This window comes from Mus musculus, chromosome 3, assembly GCF_000001635.26.
Source record: "Mus musculus strain C57BL/6J chromosome 3, GRCm38.p6 C57BL/6J".
In the NCBI taxonomy this organism is placed as follows: domain Eukaryota; kingdom Metazoa; phylum Chordata; class Mammalia; order Rodentia; family Muridae; genus Mus; species Mus musculus.
The window spans coordinates 30994906-31019628 of record NC_000069.6 but is presented as its reverse complement, the minus strand read 5'-3'; the positions used below and the strand labels follow the sequence as shown (position 1 = coordinate 31019628).

The following is a 24723-nucleotide window of genomic DNA, read 5'->3' as shown; positions in this document are numbered from 1 at the left end:
GTGGAGGTGGGGGTGAGGGGTGGGGACCTGTCACTCCAAGTTCCAGGTCTGCCAGGACCACATAACAAGACCTGCTTTTAGCAAACAAACAAACAAACAGGCCCACTTAGGGGCTGGTGAGATGATGATGACTCAGCAGTTGAAAGTACTCACTGTGGCTCTTGCACGGGTTTAGTCCCCCTGACAGAACTGGTTACAGATGGTGGTGATCTACCATGTGAGTGCTGGCATTTGAAGAGATTTATAAAAGTGCTAACTAATGGAGTTTATGTCTTTTAGGATCTTCTCCTATGGTTATCAATTTCTAATACCCCCATAACTTAGTAGGGCTGTTGTTAACAGACTGAGTTGACCAGTGGAAACTGAGTATCTCTGAGATGTTCCATACTCCCAGTTATGGGTAACAAGGCCCCACTATCCTCAGACAGGTCATAAATGCTTGTGAGTACATGTCACTAGGTGATTAAGGCTCTGACATCACCCTAAATGAACACAATTGCTAGGACTGCTCTACATTTCAGTCAAGAACAGGAAAACTCTTATATTAAAATGTAAGTTAAGGGCTGGAGAGACGGCTCAGTAGTTAAGAGCACTGACTGCTCTTCCAGAGGTACTGAGTTCAATTCCCAGCAACCACATGGTGGCTCACAACCATCTGTAATGAGATCTGATAAATAAATAAATAAAAGTTAAGACATCACACTGATGAAACACCCACCTTAACTGCCAGGGGCGGGGAGGACTACTTTTGCTTCATTTTGAAGAGGCAAAAAACAAAGATTGTATGCTTTGATTTAAATCTTCTATCTTAATCTATGTGCATGGCATTAAGTTTCTGATTTACCCTTCCTGCTTGAGTTTCCTGAATTTCCTGGAAGCCCAGTTTTATCTTAAAGCACAAGCTCACAGAGCACCCGCCCGCTCCCACCCCGCCCGCCCGCCCGCCCCGTTACTCACCTTCCTCATCTATCCATTTCATGGTGAACGGCTGCTCATTGTCAAAAGAACACATATCTCGAACCTCACTGCAAAGTCCCTCAAAGGAGATGGAAGGCTCAAAGTGTGTTATCATAATATCCCTGAAAAAGAAAGACTTTTATGTTTAAAACCATACTGAGCTCCGTGTGACTCAACGCCTATGCGACAGACTAGTTGGTCATTCTGTGCTGCATGAAACATTAAAATGTTGATGAAATAAGCTGGACCCATGAACCTCCATGTCCTCTCACTGAGGAAGCCACCCTCATTGCTCCATCTCCTGCGGGAGGCCTTGCAACCCCACATCCACTCTCTACAAGCACTAGCCCTGTACTCACGGAAAATCTGTTTCAATGCTTTCCCCAGGTCCCGCACCCCATGAAGACCCGTGCTTCTGCTACCCTGGCTCCCTTAACTTCACAAATAACCCAGCATCAATCTGTAGAGCACGAGTTGTACATCTCTTCTCTCATTTCCAGCTTTCCCCCAAAGATAGTTTCCAAAAATTGATTTAAAGTAGCTTCCTTTAGTATAAATTTCCCTCCCCAAACACAGGAACATATTTTTATTATTGAAAGTGACAATAAGGAATATAAAATAGTGAATAATATCTATGAATGCACACTTCCTTTCCTTCCATTAGATGAGCAGATCCAGTGTGCCTTGTGCTGTTGTCCAGCAGATGCCTGGCGTTGCAGCTAAGCAGCCCTGGGACCTCTACACAGGAGCCACTTCTACTCAGCACTGGAGGAGCTGGACTCTCTGTAAGCCATTGATAAAATCAACATAATTTATTCGCTTCCTGCAGTAACCCACACGGCTCTATCATACAGAGTAAATGTTAATGTCCCTAGGCAGGTGGGAGGGTTAGCTTTTCTGTGGATGTGATAACGTCCAGAATCACCAGGAAAGAGTGCAGAGTGAGGTCTAGCTTAGGTTGGTCTGGGGACATGCCTGTGTGGTATTGTCTTTAAGTTAATTGAGGTGGAAGAAACTGAGGTTGGAAGGTCCACCCTTAACCTGACCCCTCTGCAATGGAGTGGAGCTAACATAAGCCCCTTCTCCCCTAGGCTGCTTTTATTGGAGGATTTGATCTCAGCGACTGGGAAGAAGATTTGAACATCGGGGTCTACAGGCCCCTCAGGAGCTGTCCCTGGCTACCTGCCAGGCCTACTTCTCCAATGGCACACAAACGTGTGCTTGTATTACCCCCTGTCCCAAATGGAACACAATGAAACTTGGTGAAGTGAAGGCAGAGATGTGGTTTTTTGTTTTGTTGTTGTTGTTGTTGTTGTTTTTTTCCCCATTATACTCCTAGAGGTCAATGCAGTTCCTAGCACAGAATAATACTTTACTGTCAAAACACAGCTCTCACCTCAAAATTCGTAAGAGATCCTTATCTGGAGCTAAATGTGAGTGCCATGACCAGGGGTCACAGATTCAAGCTACCCCAAATTCCATGTTTCAACACGGTAACATTTTCGTGAAATTCTCTTAGTAACAGAAGAAAGAAAGTCTTCAATCAAATGCACTTTTCAAATACACCAGAGGACCATCACAGAGGCAGCTTACAACAAAACGGGCCACCCCCTTCTCTTGGCTTCAGATTCCAGCTGAGCACATTCTTAGCCTTCTGGATGATCAAAGTTAGTGGTCAGTCAAGCTAATAAATTCCAAATGTTTCACTTGCTAGACACAGGACGTGAGGTCAGATACAGAGATGGGCAAGGAATGGCTGCTTAGGGAGCTTCTAAAAAGAGTTCCAAATAAACTATTGGGCTCTGCACCTGCAGTGTTCCAACCTCTCCACTATCACTGAGGGTCACCAATAATTAACAGGCTTGCAGAAGGTGTGGTGGAAGGTACTGCTCTTTCCAGGAACTCTCTCTCACTCACACAATAGATGCCTGTTCACTGGTGAAAGGGAGGAAATGACGACAGAAAGGAAACGTGAAAAACAGACTTGGGCAGTTGAGGCCTACTGATGCCTCCAAGGAACCGCAGAGCTGCCACGTGCTCTCTGCCAAAGAAGCGACAGCTGCCTGTAGTCTTCAGGAGCTACAGAAGGTAAGCAGATAGCCAAGAGGACAGAGAAACTGGATTGCCTCTTCAGGGACGGTCACACGCACGCCTCTCGCCATGGCTTCCCTAACAATGTGCTTGCTTCTTGGCAATCCAGCTAGTAGTCTAAACACTTACTCTCCCGTCTTTATTAACAAAACACAAGACACTATTTTTACTTAAATATTTTATATATATTTTGATCATGTTTTCCCCTCCCTCAACTCCTCCTAAATCTGTGCTCTGCTCAGTCATCATCAGAGAAGCTTCCTCCGGCACCAGACAGAACAAGTACAGAGTGCCACAGCCAGGCATTAGGCACTGAGGGAGTCTTTGGAACTCAGCCCTAAATGAGATGCCTCCGTCCAATCCCTGCCCTGAGAACTCAGGGAACCGAGGAAGAGGAGACAGCAAGAGTGTAAGAGCCAGAGGGAGTGGGGGGCATCAAGAAATCAAGACCTAGACACAACAGGGCTGGCACGCACATGAGCTCCCAGAGACTGCGGCAGCGTGCACAGGGCCTGCATGGGTCTGCACCCGATGGGTCCTAGAGCTGAAAGAGAAGGAACAGAGCCCGTCCCCATCCCTAACCCAGAAGCTAGCTCCAACTCATAGCTGCTTGTGAAGGAAAAATCAGTTTTTTCACAGGGAAAGCACTCTCAAGGGCAGGCCCTATCCCCGACAGTAGAGGGAAATACAACCCAACTCAAGAGCCGCTCTGGAGGTTTTAAGCAGGGCTTTCATTGTTTACACTTACAGACCCTCTGCCAATACTGTTATGGCTTCTGGTTTGGGTTCTGATGGGATGCCTGTGTTTTGTCATATTTGACTTGTTTGTTTGATTTATTCTACTGTATTTTATTACTATTCCTTAGATGGCTGTTTTCTGAGAGACAGAAAGGCTATGGATCTGGATAAAAGGAGGAAAGAACGGGGGGGGGGGGGGCCGGACTATAATCTAAGTACCTTGTTAAAGGGTCTATTTTCAATCAAAGAAACACGAACAACAAAAGTTCTCCTTACACTATACCTGGATCATGTTTCCTCTCCCCTAGATCCTTCCCACCTAATGTCATGCTCTTTAAGTTTCCCACCCCTCCTCAAACAACCACAAAAAAAAACCCCAAAAATCAAGACCAAAAACCAGCAAGACAAAACACCAAAAGAAAACTCCATACAGATTAACCCTGAAGTACACCTTACTCACCCAGCTATCCTACACATCCTCTGTGCCTACCACTAATGTGAGGATATCTCTTTCACTGGAAAACAGAGCAAGCCAGTGCTGTCCTGCACAGAGAAATAAGGCCTTTAACTAGATAGCAAACCCGTTGGTGCCATACCTTCCAGCTTCCGAACTGAGACACTACTGTCCGGCATAGCTTATGCTTTCTGTAATATTGCTACGGAAGCACAGACAGACTCTCAAAGCCCCCTCCCTTCCCTTCTCCTCCATAACTGTCAATCATAGGAGCACTCACCCATGCCGCGCTCATACCCTGCACCATGCCTTTCCACAGCAGATGCCAGGCAATGCTTAGTTCTCTGGTTTAATAAACTCCACACATGCAATACTCACAAACAACAAGAATGAGTTTATTATGTCTATCTGGAGACAAGTCCAAGATGAAAGCGCCTTAGCTACCTTCTGTTTGAAAGACTTGCAGCTTCTAGTTGTGTCCTCAGAAACAGGCCTTAGCTGCGCCATTCCACACAGGTACTAATCCCATTCATGAGAGCCAATGCAACTTCCAGTAGACCCTTCACCTTCTAAGACATTTTATGTCAATTTCTACAATAAATGCTGGGACTGGGGGTGGGGGATGGACACAAATATTTAGACCACTACAGTATATAAAAGATTTATATTTATATTTGTCAACAAAAAGCGCAATGGATACAGCTCTGTTTTTAAGAGCCTGGCTAGTGAATAATTTAATCCTTGATTTAAAACCTTAGTTTTGGGCATGGAGCCATGGCTCTGTGGTTAAGAGCACTTGCTGCTCTTCCAGAGGACTCAGGTTGGTTTCCCATGACTCAAAGCTGCCAGTAACTAATCCCAGGCGATCTGATGCCTCTGGCCTCTTCATGGGCACACATAAACTCATGTAGGTATGTACACATACATAAATAATCAAATAAATATTAGGGCTCAGAGATGGCTCAGCAGGGAGCACTTGTTGCTCTTGCAAAGGACTTGGGTTCAGTGCCCAACAACCACATGATTATCTTTACAATCTAGTTCCAGGGAAAGCTGATGTCTGACCTCCAGGCCTGCACATGATACACATACATACATGCAGGCAAATATACTCTTATACACATAAAATAAAGTAAATCTAAGTGTTTTAAGCAAATCTTTTAAAAAAATAATTTAGTCCATTTAAATACATGATGTTAATCTTTATTCTTCAGTTAAAATAAAGTGATCACACACACACACACACATAAACACATATACATACATATATGTATATAAACACACATAAAGTATACAGAGTTTCTAGTGTCTCCCATGACTAAACATGCTATCAAGGAGGACAGCATTTTGTTGTATATTACCAACACCTGAAGCAATGTCTGCCTATAGCGGATCTCCAGTGAATAAATGTTGAACAAACAAAGGTGTCAGTGCTCCATACTGAATGACTAGAACACAGTACGTAGTCACTGTAAAACAGGTAAGACCTTGACATGCAAACCCAGGAGACTATGTTTAAATCTAAACTCTATCTTTTTCCATATTGCTGTGTGACCTGAAGCAAGTTATTTGCCTTCCCTGTGACTTGTCTCATCCATAAAATGGGATAATAATACCTCAGATGATGTTATAGATTTAATAGATTAAATTAAAGAATATTTTCCCTTGTTATTGTGCTGGGGTTTGAACCCAAGGTCTCAAACATGGTAGACAAGCACTCTATCACTCAGGTATAAATTCCAACCTGTAATTAATGTTAGCACTTAAAATACCACTAAGATATAACACACTATGTATTTAATAATTTTAATTACATATTTATACAGTACTTTAAACAAGTGAAACGTCATTTTAAAAAGTACCCCACCTTCGGAAAGGTTAACAGAGGGATGCACCTACTTAAGTTAGTAGAATGCAAATGTGTGTATTCCCCACTTTTCCCCTCAGAGCCCCCGTGTGACAGAAATAGGAGACAATAATTAGCAAGGTTGCAGGAAACTAAAAAGTACCAGCATCAAAGGAGAGTATGAGACAGGTCTGGACGGCTCATGCTAGCCAGGACACATTCAGCCCAGATTAGAGCAGGCCAAACCATCCAGGTGAGAAGAATCGGAGAGCCTTCACGGACACAAGCACTCCTTCCTCTCAGCAAGTCACACCAGCACTCAGAATGCAGAAGTCAATTATCCGATATATTTTTAAAAATCATGTTTAAAAAACAACCCAGGCTGGCTTTGAATTCTTGATCCTTCTGCTGAGCCTCCCAAATGAAAGGTTTACAGATAGGGATAATCACAATACCACATACTGTATGTGTAATATTTAGAAAGCCTAAGTACGAACTTCCTTAAGAGACTAAATGAAGGTGGTGGTTTATCAACCGTCGTTCCGTAAGTCCCAGGAACTAAAGCATTTAAGGAACGTCTGTGTAAACACTTCTCTGCTTAAGAAAGCACCATGTCTACAATACTCCTCAGCTCCCAGATCGCTATTACAATAACCAAGTCAGGCACAGGCTGCGGATGAAGACACTGCACTCAGAAGGTAGAAAACAGATTGGACTCGGGATTCTTCTGTCTTCACTCTGTCATTAGCATAAATTATTTTATTGATGGCCACAGATCAAAAGTGTTTTACTGCAAAGATTCCCTAAATGGTAAATTTAGGCATAGTTTAACTTAATTCTTAAAGGAAAAAAGGTGGGACATCATTAACTATGTTAGTGGGCTTCAGACTAACTGGTCAGGCGCTCAACAAACTATTCTGTAAAATATAAAGCTAAAGCTTTCCTGGGGGCTGATTTTAAAAGTAAATGCAAGAAGCAACATGCTGGAAAGATGGCTCAACAGTTAAGAGCACTGACTGCTCTTCCAGAGGTCCTGAGTTCAGTTTCCAGCAACCACATGGTGGCTCACAACCATCTGTAATGGACATCCGATGCCCTCCTCTCTGTATCTGAAGACAGTGACAAGTGTACTCACATACGTGAAATAAATTAAAAAAAAAAAAAAGTCCCTTTGCTTAAAAGCAACATTGAGTTCTGCTATTTAAATATAAACTTTTCTTCTGAAATATAAATTATTTAGAAAATGTTTTATTTGAATTCATCAGTAATAATTGGCCTCACAGGATTACCCAAATATGGTAAAATCATTGGATCAAAGTATTCAAAGTAGAAAAGAGTCACATAATCTCAAATTAGTAATTATGTAAAATGTCATTGATGTCTTCGAAGTAATGCAACAGACGAGGGCTCGGGAGATGGCTCAGATAGAAGTTCCAATCTCCAGATTTCACCTAAAGCAGGTCGTGGTAACCTATATTGAGACTGGAGGGGAGATGGGAGAAACTTCGGACGCTGGCAGGATCCAGGGTACACAGGAGTGATCCGGAGACTCTGTCTCTCTAAGTGTCCACTTAGAGACACCACTTTAATCCCAGCACTTGGGAGGCAGAGGAAGATGGATCTCTGTCAGTTGCAGACCAGCATGGGGTGCACCTGTCTGCAATGAAGTTGAAATACTGACACCCAATGTTGTCCAAAGGAGTATTGCAGCATACACCCATATATATGCAACCACACATGGATTAAAAAAATAATAAGAGGCTGGCAAGATAGCTCAGTAGTTAAAAGTACTTGCTGCCCTTGCAGAAGACCCAGATTCAGTTTTTAGCAGCCATATGAAAGCTCATGGCCAACCATAGCCCCAGCTCCAGGGCATCTAATGGTGCCCTCTTCTGACCTCTGTAGGTATAAGGCACACACGTGGTGCCACTTACATAATACATGCAGGCAAAATACACGCACAAAATAAAATTTACTCTGTTCCAACAGTGGAAGAGGCTCTTCAAAAATTCAAATAGAGCCGGGTGGAGGTGGTGGTGCACGCCCTTAATCCCAGGACTCGGGAGGCAGAGGCAGGATTTCTGAGTTCGAGGCCAGCCTGGTCTACAAAGTGAGTTCCAGGACAGCCAGGGCTACACAGAGGAACCCTGTCTCGAAAAACAAAAAAAATAAAAAATTTAAATAGTGACAGAATAGGAGAAAGGTATGGAGGCTAGTGCCACTCCTAACAGGAAGAGAGGAAACAAGCTCCATTCAGAAAACACTGGCTGTCTGCCCACAGGCTCCACTCACAAGCCTCAAATCCCTTGCAGGTTTTGGTCAAACAGGTGAGAATATGGCTGACAGGTCAGCTCTACATTACATCAGAAATCTCTCTACAGTTTGCATGATTTAGAGGGCAGAGGTAAGATGCTATGTCAAGAGGGAATTTGCTGATGAATGCTGAGTTACCCTGGGGATCTACACCAGAGACCTGGACCCCACAATCAGAAAGCCGGGGATTAACCCGCCACAACCTCAGGTCTCAGTGGTGGAGAGCAGGAAGGCTGGATGCTGTCAAGCTTAGACACAGCCTCAGTCTGAATGCGGATTTCACCAACAGAGAATAGGTCAGAAGCTTGGTGGCCTTGAGCTTGAGGTGAGGTGTGTGTGTGTGTGTGTGTGTGTGTGTGTGTGTGTGTAGACGCCACAGACTGAGAAAGACCTAACAAGCAAATGAATTGAAAGCAAGTGGGTACAACTGTTCTGATATCAGATAAAGTAGACTTCAAAGCAAAATTAAAGATAAACAAGGCCACCACATATTAATAAAAGGAATAACTAATCAAAAGGATAAAACGAGGTTGGGTATGTAGTTGAGTTGATAGTGTTTAATTAGCATGCACTAAGCCTTGAGTGGAGAAATGGCTCTGCCCTAAGAGCATCTGCTGCTCTTCCAGAGGGGCAGAGTTCAGTTCCCAATACCCATACCAGGTGACTCTCAGATCTAGAGGATCTGACACCACCCTTTTCTGGCCTCCCTTTGTACAAGAGGCAAACGTGGTATGTACATATATACAAAGCAGGCAAAATACTCATAAAATTTAAAAACAGTTTTCAAAGCCCTGGATTTGGTAACCATACCACTCAAACCAAGGTATGGTGGGTGAGGCAGAGACAGGAAGGTCAGAGTCAAGATCACCTGCAGCTACAGCAGGTTTCCAGATCACCCTGGGATACCTGGAACCGGGCGGGGATGGATGGATGGATGGATGGATGGATGGATGGATGGATGGAAAAACTGTAGTTGCATATACACTAAATACTGGGGTTCCGAATTTTATAAAAAATACTATTGGTTACAAATGGTCCCAGAAGTCCGGATACAATAGAGTATGATGTGTTTATAAAAAGATAAAGAGAGGGGGAGTATGTTCTATGGAGGTGTGGTGAGGTATGGGGGACCAGCCATGACAGTATAGTACAGAGTTTATTTAGGACATGGGGAGGGGAGTCAAGAGAGTAGGAGAGGCGGAGAAAGGGGGATGGGGGGAGGGAGAGAGGGGAGGAAGGAGGGAGAGAGAATAAGAGGAATAGAGGAGAAGAGGCAGGCTATGAGCACATGGAGAAAGAGGGGAAGAGAATGGTGAGAAAACGGGAGCAGAAGGGAAACCCAAGAGTAAGAGAGGAACAAGAGAGCAAGGAGGGGGCAAGCAGCCCCTTTTATAGTGAGTCAGGCATACCTGGCTGTTGCCAGGTAACTGTGGGGAGGAGCTTAGACAGAATGCCAACAGAGGGTAACTTCACTACCCCAATTGCATCTTTAGAGAGGCCATACAAATTAAAAATAACCAATAAATAAACTTCAATTAAACTAGACTACAGAACAAATGGCCTTTGCAGATGTACAGACTATCCCATTGAACAGAAAAGAAAAGCATTTTCAGAAACGGAGCACAATCCATACCAGAGCAAGTCTTAGAAAAGGCAATACAATAAAAGTTTAGAGCTGAGATAAAAGGATGGACCATGTAGACACTACCATATCCGGGGATCCATCCCATAATCAGCTTCCAAATGCTGACACCATTGCATACACTAGCAAGATTATGCTGAGAGGACCCTGATATAGCTGTCTCTTGTCAGAGTATGCCTGGGCCTAGCAAGCATAGAAGTGGATGCTCACAGTCGGCTATTGGATGGATCACATGGCCCCCAATGAAGGAGCTAGAGAAAGTACCAAAGAAGCTAAAGGGATCTGCAACACTATAGGTGGAACAACATTATGAACTAACCAGTACCCCGGAGCTCTTGACTCTAGCTGCATATGCATCAAAAGATGGCCTAGTCGGCCATCACTGGAAAGAGAGGCCCATTGGACACGCAAACTTTATATGCCCCAGTACAGGGGAACGCCAGGGCCATAAAAGGGGAGTGGGTGGGTAGGGGAGAGGGGGTGGGTGGCTATGGGGGACTTTTGGTATAGCATTGCAAATGTAAATGAGCGAAATACCTAATAAAAAATGGAAAAAAAAAAAAAAAAAAAAGAAAAGGCAATACTATTTACTTTTCATATCATAGTGGAAGAAAGTAGAAATCAATAGCAACTGAAACTACAAAAAGTACTCAATTACTTCAAAACAGAACAATATACTCTTGTATGACCAGTGAGATACTGAGGAAATCTAGGTGATGTTTAAAAATGAAAGCACGATTTACCAGAACTTCCAGGAAAGAGATAAGGAAGTCTATAGCCATTAAAAATTAGAACTATCTGCCAGACAATGGTGTTACATGCCTTTAATCCCAGCACTCAGGAGGCAGAGTTCAAGGCTAGCCTAGTCTACAGAGTGAGTTCCAGGACAGTTAGGGCTACACAAAGAAACTGTCTCAACTAAAAGCAAACCAAAGCAAACCAACCAAACCAAAAAAATCGGAGCAATCTGAACAAATCAGTAAGACAACAAACTAACCAAAGGAAGCCTCAAATTAATAAAACGGAGATAAAGCAGGGCGCAGTTAAGACTCTCCTAGAGATCTAGATGATTAGAGAGTACTTTGAAACATACACTGGAAAAAGATAGAAAACCTACAAGAAATGGATAACTACACACACATGACTTATCAGAATTAAATCAAGAAGACATGAACGACTTAAGCAACCAGGCTGAAGCAGCAGAAAAGCTCAGGAGTGGATGGATTCACTGCTCAGTCCTATCGAACCTCTAAGGAGGGTCCCCCATACCCTCAGAACCTGCTTACACAACGGAAACATGGCGCGCTCCCATCCTCATTCTAGGAGGCCAGCACCACAGGACCATCCTGACAATCAGGATGCAACAGCGAAGACTAAAGATCCTTGATGAGCATAGACATAAGACTTTCCAACAAAAAACCTGTATACTGAATTTAAGGACACATTAAGATCAGAGGCTGAGACCAAGCTGGTTTAATCCCAAAGATGCAATGTTGGTTCAGCACACCCAAATTATTAACTATAATACAACACATAAGTAGACTTAAGGACAGAAGTCACATGATCATCCCAATAGTCATAAAAAAGGCCCTCAACAAAGTTTAACGCACCTTGATGATAAAAGCCCTGAGGAAACTAGGAGCAGAAGTGAATAACAAGCCTGTAAATGGGTTCTGTGAAGATGGCTCAGCGGTGGCTGCCATACCTGTAAGAGGACCTGAATTTTAATCCCCAGAACCCATGTTAACAACACAAAACAAACCCTGAGCATGACAGCAAGCACCTGTGGAGAAGAGGACCAAGCACCCTTGGACAGGAGGGTCCAAGGGTCTGCTGCTCTACCACTCTACCAAAACAACAAGCTCTAGTCTCAAGATGAGACAGGTTAGACCCTGTCTCAAAAATGAGGTGGCGAGCAATCGAGGAAGCCACTTGACATCATCTGATCCATGTGTACATGCATAGGTGAGCACTCCCTCACATACATTTACACATACAACACACACACACACATAAATGAATAAACAAAGAATGAAAAGGGGCTGTGTATGACAAATCACCCAATATTATAGAGAGAACATTTCCTCTAAAATAAGAACAAGACATATGCTCATATTCCTATTTAGAAGTATTCCATCTTTAAGCTAGAGCTGTAATGGTAACTTTAAAATAAATGTACACAGTAAGTTAATACAGCGGCTGTTTTTCTTTATCCTAGTTAGTGCCCCAAGATTTATCTTCAACTTAAAATCACAACAACTAGGCATTATAATTATATCATAATCCTCTAATCTGGCTACCTCCCAGCCAAAATCCCCGAGATACTGGCATTTTTGTATTGTTTTGTCCCTCTGGGCTTCAGGTGTGTTCTGCTTTGATGCCTCTCTGGACCCCTTCCTCACAGTGACATCCCTCTTCCTCTCCCACCGCCCTTGGCAGCAGAAGTACTGCCCTATTCTTTATATTGCATAGTTATTGGCTTTTCCAGCTTTTACTGATAAGGCAGAGCATAATGAGAATTGTTTACACAAACTTGGGACAGGAGACTCTTGACATAAGCATTACAATGCTGCGCCCAGACTGCAGCAAGGCATGACAAATCAGCATTTGAATAACGCAAGGGTAAACTTTACATAGTGCACAATAACATTATGTCTGCACAAAAGTCATAAGAGAAAAAAGTGGCTCAAGCAGGCGAGCCAAGAGTCAAAATCATATAAATTATAGCATTTCCACAGCAAACTGGCAGAAATTAAAAGAAGAAAAACAACTACAAAATCAGCGGTTTTTCTATATATCAGAAATAAATCAGGAGGGGAAAAAAAAAAACCATCCATAGTGTCTTCTAAATAAGTAAACAAATAAATAATCCTAAATGTAATTTTAGCCAAGAATGTAAAAGACTTCTACAGTCAACATTAAAGGTAGCCTGAGAAGACGGGAAGACTTCCATCTTCAAAAACTGGCGAAATTAATAAAGGATGACTATATCACTATATCCAGATTCAACAGAATTCCCATCAAATTCCAGTTACATTTCTCAACCAACTAGAAATTACAATCCTGGAATTCATACAGAAACACCCCTCCCCGCCCCCCGCAATAGCCAAAGCAGTCCTAGGCAGAGAGAATGACAATAACTGTATCACAGTGTCTGACCTCTACACTACACACCACAGAGCCACAGCAGCAGACCATAGTTACTGGGACAGAACCAAGACAGCAGAAATGAGCTCTCACAGCAGTTGCCACCTTAGTCTAACATACACTGGGAAAGGATAGCCTCTTCACCAAGTGGTCCTAGGCCAAAGGCCCAGGGAACACCACCACAGAAGACAGAAGAGGGATTGGAAAGACTCAAGTCCAGAGAACCAGCTCTTTCCTACAAATGACAGAGAAGCTAAACCTCAAATAATATGGCTGACCAACGGAGACCTTAAGGACGCTACCAACATGTTAGCATGGAAGAGGGAAATCTTACCTGAGCCCACCCAGAACAATGAACTACAGGCAATTAGGGAATTAAGGCTTGCTGAGAGAGGTAGATGTAGTCTTCCCAAGATGAGGCTCTAATTGGTTATCCAAAACAAAGTGGTCAAACTGGAAACCTTATACATATAAGTAACATTGAGCAGATTCAGCATATTACATATTTAATGCATCTATGTATACATGTATTGTGTGTGTGTAACAGTAACAAAGAAAAAGAGATCATAGATTTGAGAAGGAGCAAGAGGGGAGGGTGGGAAACATGGTACTGGTCGGAAGAAGTAAAGAGAAGGAGGAAATGATGTAATTAAACTTTAATTTTAAGAAAAAAATTTTAAAATGGTCCTAGGAAATTGTATTTCCACATTTAGCATGTAGTAAAATATAATAAATAGTAGAAAACTAAGATCTCTACCTGTAATTCTGTATAAAACTCCATTGAAAATGGAAGCCTGTGAGATGGCTCAGCACATAAAGGGGCTTGCTGCCAAGCCTAAGCCTGAATGCCATCCCCAGAACCCACATGGTAGAGAGAACTAACTCCTGAGAATTATCCTCTACCTCCACACATCTGTGATAGCATGTGTGTACTCCCTCACACACAACACACAAACAACACACACCGCACAGACAAAAAATAAATGTAAACATTTTCAAATTAACTTAAAATGAATCAAAAAACCTTAATGTCCGACCTAGAACTCTTAAAATGCTACAGAAAAAGACTTTAAAATATACACAGAAGCAAAAACTTTCTGAAAAAGACTCCAAAAACACAGGGAATAATCCCAAGAATTGATAGGCAGGGATACATGAAATTAAAAACCTCTTTAACAAAGGAAACAATACCTGAGTGAAGACACAGCCCACAGAGTGGAAAACAACAGCCTTTGCTGACCACACAGGACAGGACAGGAGATTAATGTCTAGAATATGTGAGGATAAACACGAATTAAACTTCAAAACATCACCCCATCAAGAAAGGGAGGAGCTACGAACTGAACAAAGTTCTCAGAAGAAATCAAAATGACAATAAGTACACAGAAAATGCACAGCATGCTAGGCATCAGGAGAATGCAAATTACAACTGCTTTGAGATCCCAGTCACCCCAGTCAGCAATGCCACCATCAAGAAAACAAGCCGGAGGGCTGGAGAGAGAGATAGCTCAGCCATTATGAGCACTTGCTGATTTTACAGAAGTCCTGGGTCCCAGTCCTAGCACACACATGGTGGCTCACAACTAACTCATCTTCCAGGCATCTGATGACCTCTCCTGACCTCTGTGGGCCCATGCAGGCACAGCACTCACACACATAAAATATATAAATAATAAATATGCCACACCCAGAACTTGGGAGGTGGAACCAGGCAGAGTCAAGGCTAGCCTGGTCTACAGAACTCTGTTTCAAACACAACAATAATTAATTAATTAATTAATTAATTTTTAAAAAAGAAAAAAAAGCAACAACTGCTGTTAGAGTGTGTGTGTGTGTGTGGGGGGGGGGTGAAGCCTTGTACACTACTGATAACACTGTCAACTGGTGTGATACTACAGGTATCAGTATGTTCCTCAGAAACTCAAAAGGGAACTAGGGTATGACCACCATGCTTGGGCGTACACCTAAAGGCGTCTAAGTCAGCACACCACAGGAAGAGCAGCACATACATGTTCACTAGCACACTGCTTATAACAGTTATCAATCAGAAAAAGAAAGTCACAGTGGGGGCTAGAGAGATGGCTCAGCGGTTAAGAGCACTCAATGTTCTTTCAGAGGTCTTGAGTTCAAATCTCAGCAACCACAATGTGGCTCACAATCATCTGCAACAAGACCCGATTCCCTCTTCTGGTGTCTGAAGACAGCTACAGTGTACTTACATATGATAAATAAAATAAATCTTTAAAAAAAAAAAAAAGAAAAGAAAGTAAGTCCCGGAGGGAGGAAATCAGCCCAGATGTCCACTGTCTTAGCCACTGATCTACTGCTGTGAAGAGATACCATGACCAAGTCAACTCTTACAAGGAAAAGGATTTAATTGGGGCTGTCTTACAACTTCAGAGGTTTAGTGCATTATCAGCATGGTGGGAAACATGGAAGAAGGCAGGCAGACATGGTACAGAAGGAGCTAAGAACTCTCCAACTGGATCCATAGGTAGCAGGAAAAGAGGCCTGGCTTGTGCTTTTGAAATCCCTAAAGACCACTCCCAGTGACACACTTCCTCCTATAAGGCCACACCTGTAGCGTTGAGTTTGGGCTACACTGCTTTGGCTCCTTAAGAATCATATACACGCAACTGCCCAGGAACTATCTGGATTGGAGAATGGAAGACCCACACACACCAGTTAATTTTAAAATGCCTTGGCTACCTCAAAGACTGGACATTCCTAAACCTTCCCCTGCTACCCCTGGCCCAATCAGGGAAGTGAATTCTTACATGGCTGGTTGGCTCTCTCTCCTGCAGCTCTAAATCTCATCCATTTCCCTCCCCGTCATGGTGACCCTCCTTTCTTCTCCCCAGCTGCATCCTAGCCAGCCCAACTGTAAGGGTCCCGCCCAGTGCCCAGCCATTGGCCGTGTTGGCATCTTTATTGATCCATCAAAAAACAATTGCAGACAAGGGACCTTTAGGGTTTGGACACAGATTCCGGTTGATTCAGAGCATTAGAACCAATCGCCAACACACACCTCCTAACCCTCTCAGGCAGCGCTGCTCCCTCCCTCATGACACTGCATTTCTGAGCCTGCGGTGGTTTGAGTAGATGTGGCCCCCAGAGACTCAAGTGTTTGAATGCTTGGGCCATAGGGAGTGGCACTATTAGAAGGTGTGGCCTTGTCAGAGGACAGTCCAGCTACACCTAGTGGGACTCATAGTCCCCTTCTGCTGCCTGTTGATCAAGATGTAGAATTCTCAGCTCCTTCTCCAGCACCGTGTCTGCCTGCACGTTGCCATGCTTCCCTCCATGATAATGGTCTAAAGCTCTGAACCTGTAAGCCAGCCCCAATTAAATGTTTTCCTTTATAAGAGCTGCCTTGGTCATGTCTTAGAAGTTGGTACCAGGAACTGGGGAATTGCTGTGATAGGCCTGACCATGCTTTGGTTTGGAGGAATATGGACTTTGGATTAGGAAAGTGCCTCCCTACAAGCAGTGCATTTTTGAGTCTATAGAGGCCATTTCTATTCTAACCACCACATCCAGTAACAGATGAATGGATAAAGAAAACATGGTACATATACATAATGAAATTTTACTTAGCCATAAAGAAAAAGGAAATTATAACATCTGCAGGAGAATAGACAGAACTAGAAATTACTACACTGAGGGAAAGATGTAAGACTCAGACAATTAACTCATAATTTCTCCCATATGAAGAACTTATTTTTAATTTATGTGATCGGTGGGGTGGTATGTGTCATAGAAGTCAAGAGCGATGAGAAGGAAGGCAGTGACTTTAGGAAGGGAACCAGCAGGGAAGGGCAAGAGGAACGAGAGGGTAGTGAGGGGGACAATCCAGAAAAACACAGACAGCATTCGTATGAAAATGCCGTAATAGACCCATTCTGTTAAATCCTAATTCTAAACATTAAGCAGAGGAGTCTGAGAGAAGACTCAGTGGTTAAGAGCACCAGTTGTCCTTCCAGAGGACCAGGATTCAGTTCCCAGCACCCCCGTGGACGCTCATGGCCATCAGTAACTCCAGTTCCAGGGCATCCGACACACTCTTTTTAGCTTCCACGGGCACCAGACACGAACATGGTACAAATACTGAAATGTAGGCATACATCTTACATACAATACAAAAATAAACCAACCTTAAAAGGAAATAAAAATTAAGTAAAAAAAATTAAGTAAAAACTCACAAAGCAATTTCCATTTTTCATAAAATAGAGAATGAACATAAAAGCAACAACTGAAATAAAAAAAGTTGACAAGAAAAGCATAAAGCCAAGAAGCACATAAAAGGGAAAGGAGTTCTTTGAAAGTTATACTCAATTTTGTATCAGTGTTTTCTAAGTGTCAATATTGTCTATAACATGGACATCATGACAAACTCCCTGAGAACTGTTGTGAATATTAAAAACAGCGATTACAATGTATCTGCAATTCTTCAAAGGCATAGGTACACTACATTTTTTAAGTAGTTGGTAAACATTCTCAGTAGCAATTATACTTCATTAAGATAAAAGCATTACTGCAATCCAACACTGTCTACAAACCCCCAGCAAGACTGTCAGTCAGAGACGTTATTATCCTATAAACTCCAGGATAGTTAACTAAGAAATGGTTAATAAATGACAATTCAGTGTAAGCATACAAACCTGATAGGCCAGGCCTGGTGGTGCACCTCTCTAATTCCAGCACTTAGGAGGCAGACATAGACAAACTGAGTTTGAGGCCAGCATGGTCTACACAGTAAGATCCTGTCTTTAAAACAAAAACAGAAAGCTGGTGACATAAAGCTGAGCACAGTGGCATGCCCTGCAATTCCAGCAGCTTGGGAAGTTGAGGCAAGAAAATCCCAGGAGGCTAGGAGTGTGCAGCAGTCAGGGAGCACAGCAAGACTCCACCAACATAAGAAAGGATACAGTAACCCTAAGAGAAAGTTAAGTTTGAACAGCAGTGCGCCCTACAGACTCACAGTCTGAATGTGTAGTACACAGCGGGAGGCACCATTCTGACCAGTTCTGGGAACATTAAAAGGTGACCCCTACCCAGAGGTCGTTGGGGAAGAGATCTGTGTGACAGTTTATCTATGGTCACTTCTAGCCTTGCTCTGTGCTTCTGGGTACACTAGGATGTGAGCAGCTGTCCTTTGCCTCAAATCTTCTGCCACAGTGATGTTTCACTCAATTGCATGGGACCAAGAAATCATGAGCTGAACCCTCTGAGACCAGCAGCCTAAACAACTTATCCCTGGAGTTGTGGTCAGATATTTTGGCCATAGTGATACAAATAACAGGAAATAAAAGTTCCCACTTGTAAAAGCAAGAAATTCTTGGTGAAATGCACAATATTCAACCAAAACAAAAAGCTCTCTCCCCAAACAATGGCACAGAATAGACAATTATCTATCTACACTATGAGAAATACAGCGTGTAAAAGTTATTTCAAACAAGTAGTGATAAGAAACCTCTTTTTTAAAAATATTAGCAGAAAACTACTAATGACTATACCTCAAAACATAATATTGAGAAGATGGTTACTTAAAACTCTGCACAGTACAGAACTGTAGACTACTTGTAAATGAAAACTCATCTATCTAAGGCAACAAACCAAGGAACCACACTCACAGAAAAAATAAAAAGGAGGTTTAATTACATAAATCTTAAAATCTTCAGGTAAACAATAGATTGAGAAATGCCTGCCAATTTTAATAGACAAATCAATGTGTCATCAACAAATTTAAAGGAAAAATAGCTAAGCTGGAGAAATGACTGCCTGGCCTGCATGAGGTCCCGGGTTATGCCCAACATGGCATAAAACCAAGATGTGGTAGCACACACCTGTTATCCCACCTCTAGTGAGATGCAGGCAGGAACATCAGAAGTTCAGAGTAAGTTACATGTCAGAGTCGGCATGTAACATGGGACCCTGTGTAAGAAAAGAAGGGGGGGGCTCAGGGGTAGAAGGAGGGAGGGAAGGTGAGAGAACACATACCAAAAATGTGACCAAACACCTTATAATCTCAGCACTCAGGCACCACGCCCAGAGGATGGAGGAGAGGTCAAGGCTAGCCTGGGTTACTAGTGAGTTTGAGGCCTGCTAACCAGGTAAAGACCATCAAGGAGGGGAGGGGTAGGGAGGCAGGAAGCACCTCTCCCTCTGGGGAGTTTCTAAGCAGCTGCTGCCTTCTGCTGCTGCTTCAGCCTTTCAGTGAGCTCCTCTCGGGCCTCCCCAGTTCCTCCAACTCCTCACTTTCAGGCCTCAGTGCTGCTGGCCAGCTGTTGAGCTCAGCATTACAAAGTCAAGCTTTCTGAGGGTTTTACACGGTCCGTGCTGTCCTCTAACTGACTATGTAGCCAAGGATGAGCTTGAGAAGTCCTGACCCTCCTGCTTCCACTCTGTACTGGGATTGCAGGCAGGCACCATCATACTTGATTTAATGAGGGGTTTGGATTGAACCCAGGGCTTTGTGCACACTAGGCAAGCACTGCACCAGCTGAACTACACTCAGCTCCAACAACCGAGAGCACACAACTCATTTTGCAATACTTTAAAAAACAAGACCTGACAGGGCTTGTTCACTCTAAGAGGAAAAATGCAAACAACTCGACATTCCGAATATGCAGAGTCAGTCCTGGGCTGTGGACATAGCTCAGCAGCAGAGAGGCTGCAAACAGGGGTAGGATCCCTTGTGCTGCCAAACCAGTTACTGTTCACAGAAGGAATCCTCTGGGCTGCGATCACTGATCAACGACAATGGCTTATAACTCACTTTTTTACAAGCTTTCTGCCAAAGTCCTGTACACATACAATGTCAAGGTATGCGCGGCCCAGTCATTACCTCATTAAATTCTATCCCACAAGTACCTTTATACAGGGATTAGCACACAATGGCAATCTATCACTAACCAAAAAAACCTGTTTCTCTTCCTCCAACCTAACAGCACTGTAAGGAAAAGGGCCGCTGACTCCAGAGTTCCCATGTTGGGAAAAAGGGGCGCAGACCATGAGACAGGCACTCTACTCACGCCAGATTCTCAGTGCCTTTACAAACTAGAAAAGTCTCTTGCTTTTAAAAACTGGAAAAAAGTCAAATCACATGCCTCTTATATATAGGAAGACAAATACTTTCCCAAAAATGAAACCTATTTAAAAGGAGAGGATAGTTCATTCACTGGAAATATTCATAGTCAAGCTTCACTGGGAAGAACTACTGTTAGGAGGAGGCAGGGGAAAGCTACAGAAAGAGGGGGTGAAAAGAAAATGGTCTCTGTGAGGTTGTTTTTGTTGCTAAGGTAAAAACCTCATGTAGCCCAAGCTGGTCCCAAACTCACCCTTCTGCTCTTCCTTCCTCCACCTTCTGAGTGGAGGATTACAGCGCGCCATGTACCAGGTTTCTGCAGTGCTGGAGACGAAACCTTGGCCTGTGCGCGTTAAGCAAGCACTCCTCTAACCAGATCCCCAGCCCCAAACCACATTTTCCAATTGCAAACCCTCCTGTTTCCCAGCACAAGGGAAAGGGAGTCTACTTTGGAGTCATGTATGGGACTTGTTAACCAACACATTTATTAGCTCTCCTTGCTGGTGACGCATTTTAGTCTCATCAACGCTAATAAGCAGCTGGCTGTAATATAACTACCAGTTTAGATTACTGTTAATAAACATATAATCTTAACGTCTAACTCAGAAAAAAGAAAATGGCACGGTTAAGAGTGCTGAGGCTGTCCTCAGAGGAAGCTTGAAAAACCATGTAGTATTAGGACGGTTCCACTGACTACTGAAGACATGGGGTTATGTGTGCCTATCTTTAGTAAAATTTCCTAAACTTTAAAAGATAATATTAAAGTACCTCGAGAAATTTTTAGACAAAATAAATCGTATATCCATATTCTCATTTTCTTTATCTTAATAATTAGAGCAATAAATAAAGAAAATCCATATGGAATACCTGAATTTCTAGAGTTCGACGTATTGATTTCTTTCCAAGGAAATTTTGGAAATGATTTATATGATGCGCCTATTTACTAATAAAAATATGGAAAAATGAAAAAGCATTAATTCCTTGGTCTTTCACCAAGTCACTGGAAGCTAAGTATAAAGTCAAAAACTAAAATCAATCGCTGAACAATCAACATTTAAGACCCACAGGAAACAGGAGACAGAAGGCACTATACAACATAATGTTCATCTTTCAGTGGAAGTAATCGATAAATACTATCTACAGATGATCTCTCAAGAAACATAAATGTGGGCTGGAGAGATGGCTCAGTGGTGAAGAGCACTGACTGCTCTTCAGAGGTCTTGAGTTCAATTCCCAGCAATCACATGGGTGGCTCACAACCATCTGTAATGGGATCCAATGCCCTCTTCTGGTGTGTCTGAAGACAGCTATAGTGTACTCATAAAAATAAAATAAATTTAAATAAAGAAACATAAATGCAACTTTTTTGAGATTGATGTGTCTGTGTGCACGCACACACATGCACACACACACACATGTGATATGTATGGGGGGTGGGGTGGGGGTGCCACAGTGGCCAGGAGAGGGTATTGGGGTCCTGGAACTAGAATTGCAGTATTGTGGGTCACCTAACACAGGTTCTTCAAACACAATCTGGATACACTGGAAGAGCATCGAGTGTTCTTCATGGCTGAGCCCTCTCTCCAGCTCCATAAGTACAACCTTTAAAACAGTAAATGCAAGCTGCAGAAGAAGTTACCCACAACAGAGCCTTTGGAGACTGGAGGGTGAAAAGCCACAGTGCTACTGACACATGTACACAATATGCACTCTCTTACCAAGCACACGCATTTACACTGAACTCTCGTCTGTAAACCTGTCAACTAGACAGCTTCTTTAGAATCCACGGCATTTCCTCCTCTACACCTAATACGCCACAGGCTGCTAACTTTATAAGTGGAACCTACTCAAAAGCAACGTTTCTCAATCCGTAGATCTAGATCCCTTTGGGAGGGGTCTAAGAGCATCCGAAAACACAGATATTCATGTTACATTCATAACAGTAGAAAAATTACAGTTACAGGTAGTAGCAAAATAAATTGGGGTCACCACAACATGAGGAAGAGTATTAAACAGTTGCAGCATTGAGAACCACTGCTCTAAAACAAATGTCTCTCAAATTATCAGAAAGTTGTGTGTTTGTCCTCGGAAGGATGGGCTGTGGCTCTTCCAATCTTGCAAAGTTTGTTCATGGCTGACCATGAACCAAAATGCCTAAAGCAATTATTATGACAACTACCAACTTTTTAAAAATTTCAAAAAAAAAAAAAATTAGTGCGTTTGCGGAGACTATTTTAACCTCATTTTCTCTGTTTTAAGTGAAAAGAACATTGTCTACTGCAAATTCTACGAATTAGTCCCAAATCAGTCAATGTCAGAGGCTGGAAGATAACACACAAATCTAAGGCCTTACATGTACACATTAAGACATGTGCAGCTTCAGTTCTCTTGAAAGGAAAACAAGAAAGAACCGGGAAGGTCTGCTATCTTCACTGATCCCCTCAGGAATGTGAAAGCACGCACAGCTCTTTTAACCTTGTAGCACTTGAAGCTTTTAAAAGCAATTTATTTCTGCCTAGACAAGCAGAGAGGTCTTCTGTTAATCCCTGCTCTCCAGTCTTTATGCTCACGCTGGCCTTTCACCTCAGCAGAGATCCTAAATTATCTCAAACCACACACTGAAGTCAAAGGAGAGGAAGAACTTTATGATAAGTCACGATAGAAAATGATTTGGGCTATGCTCAGAACTGGATTACTTTTGGCAGAGACATTAGTTTAAACGTTTGGTAATCAAGTGGGGTAAAGATCGTTTCTAGAATTTAAAGCCTTGGCTTCTCACCTTTCGATAGCTCACCCTAACTTCCAAAATGTGGGTCAGCACATTTGCACCTTAATTCTGACCACCCAGGATCCAGTGCACATCCTATTAAAAAGTATCGACTTTGGTACTAACTCTAACACCTATAGCGGCTCTCTGACCATAGTCCAGACTTATTTCATGAACTCTCCCACGGCGAAGGATAGATGTAAACCTGATTTATAAGACGGAGGCTTCAGGCCTGTCTGCAATGAAAGGAGCCACCTAACGAAGCAGTCCAGGCTTGCGTGCCCACAGTAGTGAGTGAACAGAGGCTTCCCTCGAAATCTTCAATCCACCCAGTCCCGAAACAGTTGCAAATTTCTCCGTCAGCTGATTTGTCCTCCCCTCCGGTTGCGCCCACTCTCCTCCGCCGACTCCTGGCGACCTACACTCATACGTCCAGGGTGCCACCAACCGCACCTCTCGCCGCCCCCACGATCGCTCGGGTCCCTGACCGCCAACACTCACCCGCGGTAGTAGGCTTTCACCCGGACCTGGTGGGAATGGTCCCCGCCGCCGCCGCACGCGACCGTGTGGGACATGGTGCTGCTGTCCCTCTGGGTCGGCATCTCCTCACTCCCCCGCCTCGCCGCAGGAGGCCGAGGGGGCCGGGGCAGCGCCGGGCGCCGCGAGGGTCTCGGCCTCCCGAGCCTGTCGGGAAGCCGTGGCCGCCCGCCTCGCCGACCAACACGCCTAGCCCGCGGCGCGGAGCGAGCAAGGGGTCGCTTCGCCGCCAAGCCCGAGCCCCAGCGCTCCTCCCTCCGCCCGGCACAACACGCCTCCCGCCGCGGCTCCTCCCACCACGCTCGCTCCCAAGGCCGCATTCCGCGGCAGGGCGGGCTCAGGAGTCGCGGAGCCCCGGCGCTCTCATCCTCACGGGGGGGAGAAGAGGCTAGCAGAGGGAACAGAACCCACCAGCCTACTAACAGACGCTCTGAAATGGGAATATACTTGGATATTAATATAAGTAATTGTAAACCACGCCTTTAAATGGAAGGATTTCTACAAAACAACCTACAGAGCACCCACGCTCAAGGTTGCTTCCCCTATTTCTTCTATTTAGTCTCGTCCCAGCTAGCCCGCCACGCTTCCGGAATGTATTTGCTGCGCGGGATTCTGGGATTTGGAGTCCCGGTGGGATTCTGGGACTTGTTCCTTAAGTGTAGAGTGCCGCGTTTTCGATCTTGTGCTTCCCGGGAGTTGTAGGCATGGAAGTCCTGAAAACCGCTTGAGTATCTGAGGGCACTGGAAAGATGGCTTCGTCAAGATGTAGAATCTCCTTCCAATTAAATTCTCCATGTCAATTTCATTGATCATTGAAATTAAACAGTTCCCTTTTGGGGGAACAAGATTTGATTACCTGCTCAGCAAATCCTTTTCGGGGAGAATTTAATAATGTAGGTAGCAAAAGCATTAGTGAATGCAACGAAAGAAGAAACTCAATTGGGAGATACCACAGGAGAGAGACTTCTTCAAGGCCCTCAACCCGTGAATATTGCCATTCTATAGAAGAAAGTGCCCAGTGAATACTTAACTAGTGTGTCAGTTCATTAGCATTTATTTTACTTACACTAGTCTGGTCGAGAATTAGAAAAAAAAATCTGTCCGTGTAACTTACTTTCGGACTTCCTCAGATCTTGCCTGTATC

At 43.5% G+C, this 24723-nt stretch overlaps 1 protein-coding gene across 2 annotated transcripts in view; it reads right to left on the bottom strand.

The window, feature by feature from the left end:
* Prkci (protein kinase C, iota) overlaps window positions 1-23887 on the bottom strand; it is a 56999-nt gene extending 33112 nt beyond the window's left edge. The window contains exons 1-2 of one of the 2 annotated variants that reach the window (XM_006535411.4): window positions 23544-23887; window positions 958-1079 (exon numbers count right to left, since the gene is read on the bottom strand). In XM_006535411.4, coding sequence (XP_006535474.2) covers window positions 958-1079; window positions 23544-23644 — 223 coding nt within the window. In that variant the 5' untranslated portion in view covers window positions 23645-23887. The remainder of the gene's footprint in view (window positions 1-957; window positions 1080-23543) is intronic. The other variant, NM_008857.3, reaches the window with a different exon arrangement.
* Window positions 23888-24723: the final 836 nt, after the last annotated feature.